Below are 13,286 nucleotides of genomic sequence, written 5' to 3' on the forward strand. Positions count from 1 at the left end.
AAAGTTCAAGTACCCGCATAAGCTCGTTGCAAAAAATCTTGGAACATTTTAATTTAAAACGTGTTACAGTGGGAAGCGTGTTTTAAAATAGTTTTAAAATCTAGGATTCAGATCTTAAAAATAAGGCTTATAATGTTACCAACAAAAAACTTATTAAATGAATGAAATATATGTGTAAAAAATTAAAAACCTACACAAGGAGCCGTTCCCTTTTCTTAGCTTTTGTCTGAATATCTGGCATCGACAGCGACTTTTCCAGTGGCGCTTTCTCTGTGAAAAGCAACCGATGAAGCTTTTTATCAGATGTCATTTTCTTGGGCCTTGGCGAATAAGCCGTCAAATCAGTATTACTACAAGAAGCTCGATTAAAATCGCTCTCGGCTGGCTTTTTGTTACTGTCGTCTTGGAACGTTTCATTGGAGAAACCCACAAGTTGGACTCCGGGTTTTCGGTTTGAATCGCGATTTGATAGAGTTCTAGTTATAGTTGCTTGAATCTTCTTCAACGGATTTTGGTTGTTGTTATCGATACTTCCATTAGACAATCTCTTTTTTGCACTGGGAGGATTGTGCGGTGGAATATCACCGTTGTGGAGCTTTTCTTGTTCTTTTTCAAAGTATTCGTAGAGGCGATTTGTCCATTGACCCACACCACGGATATGGAGCCACATGTAATCTACTTTTTTAATTAGATAAGTTGCAGTTTGGTTCAAATTATTACCTTCTTGCTCTGGGGCGCTACTAATAGTAAAGGGATGCCATTCGTATTTGGCAATGGCTGGTATATTGACAAAAACATAATCTCCTGGATGAAAATCAAACTGGAGGGGTCTTTTAATCACCAAATGGGTTACTTTGGACGGTAGAAGTAGCCCCGAGCTTATGTAAGTCTTGCCCCTCTCACTTTTCATCGAAACTAGCCTCATTATACGTTCAATAGCATATACACAACCCGGAAGAATGAACCACTTCCAGAAGTTAGGCCCATGAAGGATGACCAAAATCCAAAATGGGACATAGAGTAAATGTGTCCAGTAAAACACCTAATTGTGCTAAAATATTGCCATCCTTAGCGTCACAAAATCACACTTACCTCGAAACAGCCTCCTCTACGCACGAAAGCTTGCGAACAAACAAACATAATCAGAAGAATAAATAACAAGGCAAAACCAGTCGGATTTGCTAAACCTGGTACTAAACCAAATATTTGCGGCTTGTTAGTGAACAGCCACTCATTTACGGTCAAATTTTTGACGTTTATGGGGCTATCAACCACGACTAAACTAAAATTACACACGTGCATTATCGTGTGCAACACACTGTAACCAAAGATGAACATCCCGGTCAGTTTATGAAAATAGATGTGCTGGTCGAGGGGTAACATCGAGCTGTATCCTCTTGTTCGCAAGAATGTGATACATTGCCGCAACATTAGGACCAAGACAAACATGCAGTTGAAGTTGAGGCACTGACCTTTGTATCAGTTAAATCAATAAAAGGATTATTAAGATTCGTTGTTATTACCTACCACAAGCTCTTGCAAATATCGTGTACCAGTTTTTGTCTCTGTATTCTATCGCACGTGATATGAAAAGAGCCGCGTTAACTATCAAATATCCTGCTAGAAATATCAAATAAACGTAGTTGTTCTTCACGTAGGGCTTGGTTAACTGGTAAGGTTTCATTGCCATGAGCTTCCTCACAAGGGAATCCGGCTGGTTCTGGGTGTTGGGAGGCACAAGCCATCGATCAATACTGAAAAACGAATCGTGTTTTTTTTTTAATTTTTACGAAACGCGATCTTTTGGCGACGTGTATGCGCATCTACCTGATGGATAGATTCTCTAACAGCCCCCCGTGCTTTTCCAGCTGGTTTTTGAGAGCTTCGTAAGTGATGGCCCCCCTGTTGTTAGTGTCGGCATCTTCGAACATCGCCACCGTCAAGTCGTCGATTTGCTCCTCGCTGAATTGCATTCCGTTTTCCTCCATACAGGCTCTCATAACATGTTGGAGTTCTTTATGCTGTATTAAACCGTCGCCTAAAAATAATGTTGCATATTAAAAAGTAACACGGAATCGGCGCGAACCGTCCAGATCGTAAACTTTGAACAGAAACCGTATTTTATCATCAGGAGATTTGCCGGCGAATTGGTGCATCGCATCCAAAAACTCCTGCAGAGATATTGAACCGGAATTGTCCGAGTCGAAGATTTGGAACACTCGCTCGGTAAAAAAAGGCTACAAGATTAAATCAATTTTGTTTCTTTGCCACCTTGAACCTACATTTTTCGAAATGACGATCTTCTTGAAGTCCTCTCTCTTGATTTCTTTCTCATTGCCTACAGTTTGCCTGAATAACTGCTCTAATCGGTCTAGGCTGCCTTTATCGAACCCCGTTCGAGGCCTGGAAAGTGGGCAAATTTACGACGGTGTTATTGCATGTAACTCACAATAATGCAGATAGTAAAGAGAATTTATACCTGAGATACATGCCATATCCACATTAACCTCACAGGCGTTAGAACTTTTGACCCGCAAAACTTACCTCGTGTTTGTAATAGTCGCCAGAAATTCCATAATACTTTCGGAAGTTATTATCCCGGAATTGTCTCGATCTATTAGCCTAAATAGCTTGTCTACGATCTGAAAGAAATTGTACTCAATAGTTGCTTGTACCACTTGCTGTGTTTCAAAATGAAACTCCAAAACTAATTCAAAATAAGCACAATTTGTGTTTAAACTAGAGATAAGGTACTGGTGCCTCATTTTGAGACACATTTTGCAGTGTCAACCTACGCCCTTAGCATTGAAAATTTGGTTAAATTGCTCCAGATGGATGGGTTCGTCGCCACAGAGGCAGAATGCAACACTCTCGAGCTGTTCCGCGAAATCTATCTGTTTTTCATCTCTACAAAATGATATTTTTATGGAATCTATCTCCCTAATTTAGATTAGGGGCCATACGTGAGTCTTTGTTTGAGGAATTCGATCCAGTTTTCTTGAGGTAAACACTGGTCACGGTCTTGGTCGAAGAGTTTGAAGAGTTGTTCCAAGAGCTCCTGCAACAATTAAAATGCAATTTTTAGACAACAGCCACTTAAAAAATAATGGCAATTCGTTATCGCAAACCCATCAATTCCCGCAAATAAATTGAAATTACGGCTCGTTTTTTACCAGAGATTAGAAAGCGGCCGGATCGAAGCAATTGACCCATGACCCAACCCAGCCAGGTAACAGGTGTATGGGTTTATTAATACACCATCCCATCGGAACACGACTCAATCGCGTAAAAATGATCCCAGTGTAAGAAGAAGAGCAAAAAGCGACAACATGATTGGAGCCATTAATCACGCGTTAGAATTTATGGCTAAAGTCTGGATTGTGAGACCATTCGAGTTATGAACTTATCTTGAGAAAAGAACGGTTTTGATACTCTAATCCAGCCTTTGATTGATTATTTACGAATTATCTTAATCGTGAAACTAAAATACTCACAATACAAGAAAAAAACGCGACAGAATTGTACTCCCATTAATCACTCACAGAAATTTATGGATGAACTCGATAATAACACGGCGATAAATTATTTTGACACACGATTTTAAGCAAATGCTCGATTCCAACGGACGCTTCTTACCTACTCTCGAGATAAAACGGCGTTTTAGACAGTTCTTGTGGAAGATGTTAAGCCTTATTGTGTTTCAATTTCTTCAAAACTCTCATTTTCGTTTTAAATCCTATATGAATAATATAATTAAAAGGAACTCTTACAAATTCAAATTTATTTCACTCTAATGTATACCTTTTGCAATTTCCGAACTAGTTATTTAATTGTTGTCAAGCTATTTACAACAGGAAAATCTAATTGCAAAAAAATGCTAATTTTAATAATATCCGTCTACAAATTATACTTATTTCTAAAGTTTCGTTCAAATAACACCATTTATTCGTCTAGTGCCACCAACGTAAATGTAAATTATCTTAATCTCGCGTTTTATACTTTTAATAGTGAAGCTATAATTCCTGTCTTAATCTCCTTGCTATCCTAATAAACAGAGCACACTTCCATTTATCTAACTACAGCAAATGTAGCGTAATTTTACATCCTAGCGAAGGCTTTGAGTGACCATATTTAGTTAGATGTTTAGTATGTGATGCGATGTCAAAGCACATTTGCTTTCAACTAAGGTAGTCGCTTAAAGTAATTTTATTTGCTATCAAAATTCTTCCAACTAGGCATAAAACTTTACCAGATGCTTAGGATGTAAGTTCTTCAGGTAACCGATTCATGAAACAACTTTATATGCGTTTGTATGTATGTACATGAAACAAATTACAAAGGTAGGCACGACAACTACAAACCACATTTCGGTTTTGGAAGTAAACACTGGTCAAAATCTACATTCCGTCTATTAATCTTACATGCGTTGTAACATTGCGTTATTGCGTAAATCTTAACATAAATCTTGTTCTACGATTGAAACTTTATTATGTGGAAACTCATCCGGACAAGGTTTAGGTGAGGAACATAATAACTGGTATTTTTAATATACCTTCGTATCTATCTCCATTTTAAACAAATTAATTCCTCTCTAAAAGTTCTTAAAGAGCGTAAAATATTGTCAGTGCCAAGTGTTATTTCTCAAGAAGAAAACCAATAAAAAACCAGGAACAAACGGATTAATACGAAGAATAATGGATGGAAATAATCTGTGGCTTAAGACTCCTTGCACAATACGCCCAAGAAAATCCGTTCAGTAAATGCAGTGCCAATATTAGTTTAGCGGTAGATGAAAGCAGCTCGGTCGTTTCCTGAACCAAAGGACAATAATATCACTTGAAAGACCGCCGTGTAAAGTACATATTCCGCCCACTGTAACCGCGGCGCTTTAATTTACGACGTGTAGTGACCATTTAACGTTGCAACAACATGAAAATGTCCAACACAATGTATGGCAAACACGCGTCATAAACAATAAACGTCAATATGGACCAGATTCGCAACGGTCACGCATTTCTCAAGCGGGGACTCCCCGCAGATGATTTATACAGGACACCATCAATCATTTTTTCGTAGTTTTAAGCTACACTTTGTTATTAAATTAACATTAGCTCTTATTATAAAGACACATGGGGGGCAGCAGATTTGACGGGCGGCGGGCACGCAACACTACCATCGGACCATGAGAAAACAAGGCCGATTATGGATCACCGTGAAATAAATGACATGCAAAGCCTGTGGTTAAAAATAAAATGAAGGATCATTTATTTAGGTTAATCAAATAACTCAGACTTTTTTCAACTCCTACAAACCAACTATAGTTGAGTTAAACGTTTTATTAGGCGAGTAAATCTTAGGTATATAATTTCTGAAAAACTTGGAAAACAAAATGATTAGGTCAGGTCAGAAATTCTATGCCAAATTCTTAAAATTACTTAATAAGTCTTCTATGGTCATAAGCATACTGTTTTGTCTTTCATTATCTTTCAATTGTTGACAATAATTTATAGGAAAGTTTAAATTATTTAATTAACCGAAATAAATTAGTTATTTATTTACTGGGTTTGAGTGTAAATTGGACGCTTTATTGCCGAGTGAATTTTTAAACGTCGAGTGATAACGAGAGGTTTATCATCTACGAGGTGAAATAAATGAACCCATTTACACGAAAACAAGGTCAATACAACATTTTATTCTTCTAATTAGACTGAACAAGGCTTAAAATTGCTTTAAATCTCCTAAAAATGCCAAACAGTTGTCAAAACTTTCTTACACAGGAGAAACACCGTAAATTTTGACAGTATTGAAGAATAAAATTATTTAGCATGAGATTTCTAAAAAACTTGACAAAATATTTTAAAATTCTCTCGCTTAAGGATGTGGTCAAAAATAAAGAGACTAATCGAGATTTTTTTTATTTTTCAATTTTTTTATTTGGGTATTTATTCAAGTTTTATTACCTATTTAATTTACTTATTTACCTATTGAACAAAAACATTGCTTTTGGTTAAACACAAAAAATCAAATAAAAGTACAGTAATGTTTGGATAATCCGAACACCTATAATCCGAACGACTCTAGTACAATCCGAAAGCACTAACTTCCGTAATCCGAACTACCAGTTATTTATTTTAAATCTTCATCATTTCACAAAAAAAGCTGAAATAGTAGTTGGTTGAAATACAATTAACATAAAAAAATTTAATATCATATATTGCTACAGTTGTTAAGAAAAATTATGGAGGCTTCCCGGAACTTTTTGTTTCTTACAAAATACAAAATATTTACGTGCGTCAAGAGCCTGAAAATTATTTGAACTACTCTTACAATTTACTGATCACTTGTATACACTTTGAATAGTTATGTTTTATAAAAAAGTAGTTATTGAATTATCAACAAGTAACAAGGTAAGTTTTCAAGATTTTCGTTTCATTACATTACATTAGTTAAATTACTACTATAATTAGTGTATTTTTCTGACTCAGAAGTGATAGGAACTGACACCATTGTATTTTTTACGACAATTATGAATTTTTCAACTTTCAACCATGAAAACGATTTTAGAGAAAGGCATCGAAGACGAGATCGAATATTTAAACCAAAAATTAACGTTAATTTTGTCACCTTTTTGGAATTTAATAAAAACTGTATCTCCGACATTTTTCATTTGAACAGATCCCCCATAATCATAACCATTTTTTGAGGTTGACCCAAATAGTACTTTTCCGAATTTATTGTTTTATAAAGTCGTTTTCGCAAGAAATTTAGTGGAAAGTTTTTAATTGTTGTTCAGAATGTAAGAGTTTTTTAGTCATTTTTAGTTGACATTTAGTCAACTGTATTTGAGGAAGTAATAAGTATCATATGTACTTCAGAAGGTTTTTGTTTACAATTACAAATTTTGTTCTCTGATTTAAAAATGGCAATTTCTGAAATATCTACACATAACTGGAAAAAGTGTAGTCAACTTGGTATTTTCTATAAAGCAATCCCTGGAAAGGACTTTACTATTAGGTCCTTATATGTACACAACTTATTATTTATAAATTTCATTTACGATAATGCAATTAGATAAGATTAAAAATTGGATATGCAGCTGATACAGCCGTGGGGCTTCCTGGAACTTTTAGTGTCTTATATCTTCCCAAAAATAATGCCAGAATAATATATTAAAAAACAAGTTTCATAAGACCACGAATTCAGTTTCAAAAACGAGTGGCGTTAGCCACGAGTTTTTTGAAAGAATGAGTGCTTCAAGGTCTTAAGAAACGAGTTTTTAATACTATTTTGTATAATTTCCCTCCTTTTTGTTGTCTTTAAATAAAAAATTGTTATTTTAGTCGATTTAGAGATTTTTGTGACATTTGGTAATATCTCAATTTTGAAAGTGAATAATTGATTTAAAATTTTTGTTTTATCCAAATTTTGTCAAAAAACAAGAATATGGAAGATCTTGCATGAATGCCCCCTGAAATTTGAGCAAATCGCAAAAATACGTCCCGAATTTGTTTCTTGCCAAGTTGCCAACCTAAAAATTTTCGTAAAATATTCCGTCAAATAATGACTATTATGACATCGCACTTGATGACGTTGAATGCTTTAAGATGCCAATGAAAACATCAAAATTGCGACTGATTACAAAAATGACCTTTAATTTTTATTCGAATTTTCAACAGTTTTTAAAAACTTTAAAAAGACCGAACGGCCCACATGCCAGGCTTGCCATAGGGCTTATACTATTTGGGAAATAACAACTCACTTCATTCTTTGTGTTACACATTTTTATTTATTTTTATCAATATTTATTTATTACACCAAAATTAAAATTGACTGGAAAAAGATATGGGAGCTTCTACAAGGTGGGTTAGGACTCGTGCGTCCACTATCATCGCCCATGTGACCATGTCACCCACAACCCACAAAACTGCACGCCGTAATACCAATAATAAATCAAATCACAGTGGGGTACGTGGAACTAATTAGGCAGAAGTCATCGAGTTGCACTTTCACCGGCACTATTGGCCGCCCTCTCCATATTGTGTCCACCACCAAACCCAAAACCAGTCACAAGTCAATGGCGAGAGGTGAGAGAAGGCTACTGCAGATTTATTTCACCTGTTTTCGTAACAGCACGCCCGCAGCCCATGGCTGCACCCAGCGGTTTTAGATCGTGCAAGAATAAGAATTCTTTATTGCATGCAATTGCTAGTGCTGACATTTTTTGAAATCACTATGATTTGTTAGCCACTCTCATTATGCGCCTTATTAATCTTGGATGACGCCCAGAAGCCGCTGACTGATGAGGATGATAATGACATCATGTGGTGCGAAATTTATTACAGGATAAGCCGACGTAAATCATGCGTTTATTGCATTTTACTTGTAAATTAATGCGTGAGATAGACGTCGCACGTTATGTGAAATTTTTGGTTTCACATGCCGTCACAGGAAATATAAATGTTATGTTGCTTATAGATCAAGATAAAGCTGTCACTATTGACATTCTAGAATTCTCCTATCTAATCAATGTTCCTACAGTAGTCATCATAAACGTCCGGATTTCTTTGATACAATACAAGCCACTGTCTTGACTCTTTAAGAGATTCCCACACAGTTAATTACAAAATTCCGCCAAATTAGCATGCTTCCACCAACTCCATTCATTGAAGCGAGAACATCTGGAGAATTTTAGGAGACTCCAATATTGTAAGATCGTAAAGAATCCCAAGTAGCGACCGCTCCGCGAATAATCGTAACTGACAATACAATGGAAGCACATAAAAATCACCCCATTAAAGCCTGTATTTACGACGACACCGCTTGTCACGCTGCCTATCTTGTAAACACACTGTAATTGATTTTTTAATTAAATTACACGACACGGCAGCCTTTGCACGATGTTTCTTACTGGTTTCCTGGATAATGAGCAAAATGTTACCCCGCAAAGCTAATTTATAGATTTAGTACAAATTGAGCACAAATCTATTCAAACTTGCAAAATATAAGAAAGACCAGTGGCAATAACTCCGACTAAATTCACCCCGATTTTAAGTTTGAATTGTGTTTGAAGAACTGAATAATATTATATTATTATACGAGTTTTATAAGACGTTCTATTGTGGCACGAGTGGTTTTGGAGCACGACGAAGGAGTGCCCCAACAGAATGAGTCCCACAATTAAGTTTTATAAAACGAGTGTAATATACTATTTTTTCTACTTTCTATTTTTGTTGTTTGTTTTTGTTTAGTTTAACTTATCAAAATCTGTTCAAACTATTTCCTCTTAATTTGGTTAATAATTCGGATTCTAACAAGAAACGACTTAACTCTATTGATAGATCACACACTAAATTACAGCGATAACTGATGAAACCCAGCCCAGCACTACCAATACAACTCCTAAAAATTTACTGAAAGGAGCGTGAACAATTTGTGAAACCAAAGTAGAAAAACATTATCCTTTTTGTAAGTCTTTTAAGACTCTCGTAGCGAGAAAGCATTGACTCAAAGTAAAGTACATACATGTTCAGCCGTATTTACTTAATTGTTCAAATTTTAATTATTTGATTATGATTTTTAAAATAAGTATTTAACCTTATGTACACTTGGAAAAAATTTTAAAATGTAGTTTTTAATTAAAATACATGATGGTACTCAGCTCTGATTTCCTTTCACCCAAACCGTTATGTCATATTAAAGGGTAATTTAAGCCCATCTCCAAAGTACTCTTGCCTTAAAATAAATCTTGCTTTTTCCTTTTTGGTAAGGCTTGTGTTTGCGTTGTAAATCACCTTGATTTTATGCATATTTAAGTGCGCCCAATAAAAAAGTAAACATTTTAAAATCAAGTTATTATATTATTATGCATTTTATCACATGTTAAAAATACATAAGACAAGATATAAACCTCGGCACACACTCAAAAGCCCAACAATTTATTAAAACCGATCATAAAAACGTCCGTGAAAGCATGTAATTGTCATAACGTAATGCGAAATGTTGCAGTGATACTTGGAGCGATTACCACCCACTTTCCCCATTCATAACTGAAAGCATAAATTTATTAACGGTCGCTTTGGCACGGATTCCTTTATAAATCAAAGAATAAAAGCTGGTTTGAATTAAATTTATTAATATGGTATTGCCTGATACATAAATTGCGCGGTAAGAGGCCAGCTTAGGGCCTTATACCGGGTGCAGTAGTTTCCTAAGTACTCTCTTATAAAAACGGCAATTACTTCGTCTCAATAGAGATTAAAATTGCGGCATTAAAGTGAGTATGTTAATTTTATCAGTACGTATAAATAATAATCAAGAGCATTTTCTTATTTTCGAATTTGCATATAGATTTGGATTATAAATTACTCCAAAGACTTGTTAGCGGACCGGACTAATACAATAAAATATTGATATAAGAAAGTTCGCTCGATACAATACGAGGATTGAGGGTCGTAAATTATCCTTTAATGCCACTGACAGGAAACAACTATCCGTAAACTAATTATTATCTGATAGAATCGCATTAATTACAACACAGCGTGTAATGGTCTGTAATAGCGCTGATAATTATTACTTATCAGGGATTTACAAACAGACAGCGATGTCGGCCAACTGCGACCTTTTTTTAATTGGAAGTGACACAAGCGGTAATCTCAGATCCTCTTTATAGTTGCAGAAAAGGCAGTTATATTACATGAATTTTTTACCTAGAGAACGATGTGTCAAAATAAAGTCTAATAGATATACCATAACTTTCTTCTAATATACTTGCACCGAAAGACACCAACTAGTAGATAATTTTGAGGATATATATCTTTAAGAAATGTCTAAGAACAAGAAACAATTCTCTGAATTGAAAATAGTTAAACATAGTGAAACGCATCTTCAAGATACATGATAGAAGTAACACGAGTGTCGTATTTATTTCTACGAGCAGTGTGACTATTTTCATTTACGCACAACATTTATAACTTACTGCCAAGCAAAATTATGTTATTACTCGATATCATCTATCTATTATCATTAATATTGTTAATTAATATTGTGGCATAACATTTTTGCATACAACCATATTTTATTCCATCTTTATGCACACAACTTGTTTATAAGTTGTTTATAATATTTCAAAGCTGCATCTGTTAGCATCCCACATTTGCATAATTATACGTTAGAAGCTTACATGTTGTATTGGCAAAAATGTCTAACTTTTTTAGTTTAATTCAGGTAGTAACCGTTTTAATTTGAACATTTTGGAAAACTCCACTCAGGGTTCCGAAGGATAATAAATCCATCGATTTATTATCACAACTGACATGAACATGCATGCCTATGTCCATGTGCATCTTCAGAAAAGCTGACCTTCCGACCGGCTGTAAATAACCACAGCCCCATAAACTCATTACGATATCACATGAATTTATGCGTCTCGCACCATTCGATTTATGCACAATTTTCTGATCGAAATTACAGCCTCTGAAATTAATCGAGCAAATTGAAATTTAACCACCGTGAGTTATGGTCTTGCAACTTTTTCTCAGAAATGTAATTTGGATCGCATCTTGGACTCGTGATTAATGACGACCAAGCGCTTTGCGGAAAACCAACAATTTGATTAATCGTGCACCTGTTCTGGTCGTTTTTTCGACGCTGTTACTGTCTGATTGAATCTCAATCAGCGCATCTCTTGATAGTAATTAATTCTTCCGATCGACTGATTCCGCAATATTATTTACAGTTTGTCTGGGCCATAAATCAGATTCGGACGTGGTTGGCAGAAAGACGAGCACTATTGAAGAGGGTACTAATTATCGGGCTTGAGGATGTGTGTAGGCGCAAGTCATAGCGTTTGATGAACAACACGAGATGCTTATCGCAGGACCTGGTTATCACTCATCTCCATAAGAGTAGCACGGAATTTTTAAATTCATTCTGCTTGTTACCAGTTGCACAGCACTATGTTCTTCCTCATCGAATGTTCATTGATAAAGTTAATTAAGACCTTTATCAGCATAAAGAAACAAGTAAAAGCTTTATTGTGTCTGTTTTTCGATCATTTGTTATTGTCCGTGTGCTTCTGGTGTATGTAGGCGCAAATGCTTAAAAGGAATGAAGGATGATGTTCATTTATCATTTGCAATTTTCGGTTTTTTTTCGATCCACATGGAATAACAGAAATATACTTTGGACACACCAGATTGGTAGATAGTAGATACTGATAATGAAGCCGAAAAAAATTAGAATGTCAAGTTTTTTAAATGTTCATTAAACATTATCAGTACCTATCTGACAATTTTCGCAACTTCAAAAATGTTACAGACTGCTTTTTTGTACTTTCTGGGTTACTTTAACTTAATGTAGGCTAGTAGAAGACGAATAACATATTTTTGTACCAAAAATCTTAATACGTCTCTTAATAAGACTTTAAATCTTGGTGAGAACATTCACCTTTAACGCTTAAGCTTCCCAGGTTTTGTTAAAGTAGTTTAAACACAAACATAGAAAAAGTTGTTTGGGCTTAATTTACATTCACCTGATGATATATTAAAGCAAATAAAATGTTTCACAATTTGTTATTATTTGATATCATGTCAATAACGAATGCCAAAGGGACCACAAAAAAGGCTGACTGAAGACTTTTGCAAAAATTAAATATGACACAGTTTGTTTTTTTACACTGATTAGTTTATAATTTTTATAAAAAATAAATTTTATTAGTTACAATAAGTTTCTCTTATTGTAACCAGGAGTATTTGGCTAACATATTTTTATCCCATAAACCTTGGTGTGCCTCTTTTTATAGGCTAGACACAAGAAACAAATTTTAGGGAATATATTAAAAAATGTAGACATAATAAAAAAACTAGAGCACCAAACTTATTTTGGTAACTTCTTCAGTTTTTTAATGTTCTTATGTTTCACGCTAAGTAATCGTTCACTAATACAATGATCAATAATTTTTTTTTAATTTTTCTAATCTTTAATGGTTTTTTGAATTTAGAAAAATTAAAATTCATCATAATATCGCAATTTGTAGATATGCCAACAATGGATATTATTTCCATGGAAATCGTTTTTACCATTTTTATTCAATTGAGTGTGGTAGAGAATTTTAAATAAATCACATGTGGCAACGTGTCAAATTCGGTAAACAATAAAATGAATTATTTTTGAAACAGTTTCTTAGGAAAAATACCCAGTACACACATTTACAAATTTGAATTTTTTGATAAATTTTATTTTTTTAATTAAAAAATCTGCTAAAATCTGCTAGTAAATTTGTAAACCAT

The 13,286-nt window shown here is 34.6% G+C and overlaps 1 protein-coding gene across 2 annotated transcripts in view; it reads right to left on the reverse strand.

The window, feature by feature from the left end:
* The window catches only part of Nox (NADPH oxidase), a 72,754-nt gene that overhangs the window by 1,692 nt on the left and 57,776 nt on the right, over nucleotides 1-13,286 (reverse strand). For both annotated transcript variants that reach the window (XM_008195570.3, XM_967282.5), the window contains exons 2-11: nucleotides 2,964-3,058; nucleotides 2,796-2,907; nucleotides 2,545-2,642; nucleotides 2,283-2,403; nucleotides 2,087-2,237; nucleotides 1,828-2,038; nucleotides 1,528-1,754; nucleotides 1,093-1,472; nucleotides 721-1,042; nucleotides 195-675 (exon numbers count right to left, since the gene is read on the reverse strand). In XM_008195570.3, the coding sequence (XP_008193792.1) occupies nucleotides 195-675; nucleotides 721-1,042; nucleotides 1,093-1,472; nucleotides 1,528-1,754; nucleotides 1,828-2,038; nucleotides 2,087-2,237; nucleotides 2,283-2,403; nucleotides 2,545-2,642; nucleotides 2,796-2,907; nucleotides 2,964-3,058 (2,198 nt within the window). The remainder of the gene's footprint in view (nucleotides 1-194; nucleotides 676-720; nucleotides 1,043-1,092; nucleotides 1,473-1,527; nucleotides 1,755-1,827; nucleotides 2,039-2,086; nucleotides 2,238-2,282; nucleotides 2,404-2,544; nucleotides 2,643-2,795; nucleotides 2,908-2,963; nucleotides 3,059-13,286) is intronic.

This window comes from Tribolium castaneum, chromosome 3 (assembly GCF_031307605.1).
Source record: "Tribolium castaneum strain GA2 chromosome 3, icTriCast1.1, whole genome shotgun sequence".
Classification (NCBI taxonomy): Eukaryota; Metazoa; Arthropoda; class Insecta; order Coleoptera; family Tenebrionidae; genus Tribolium; species Tribolium castaneum.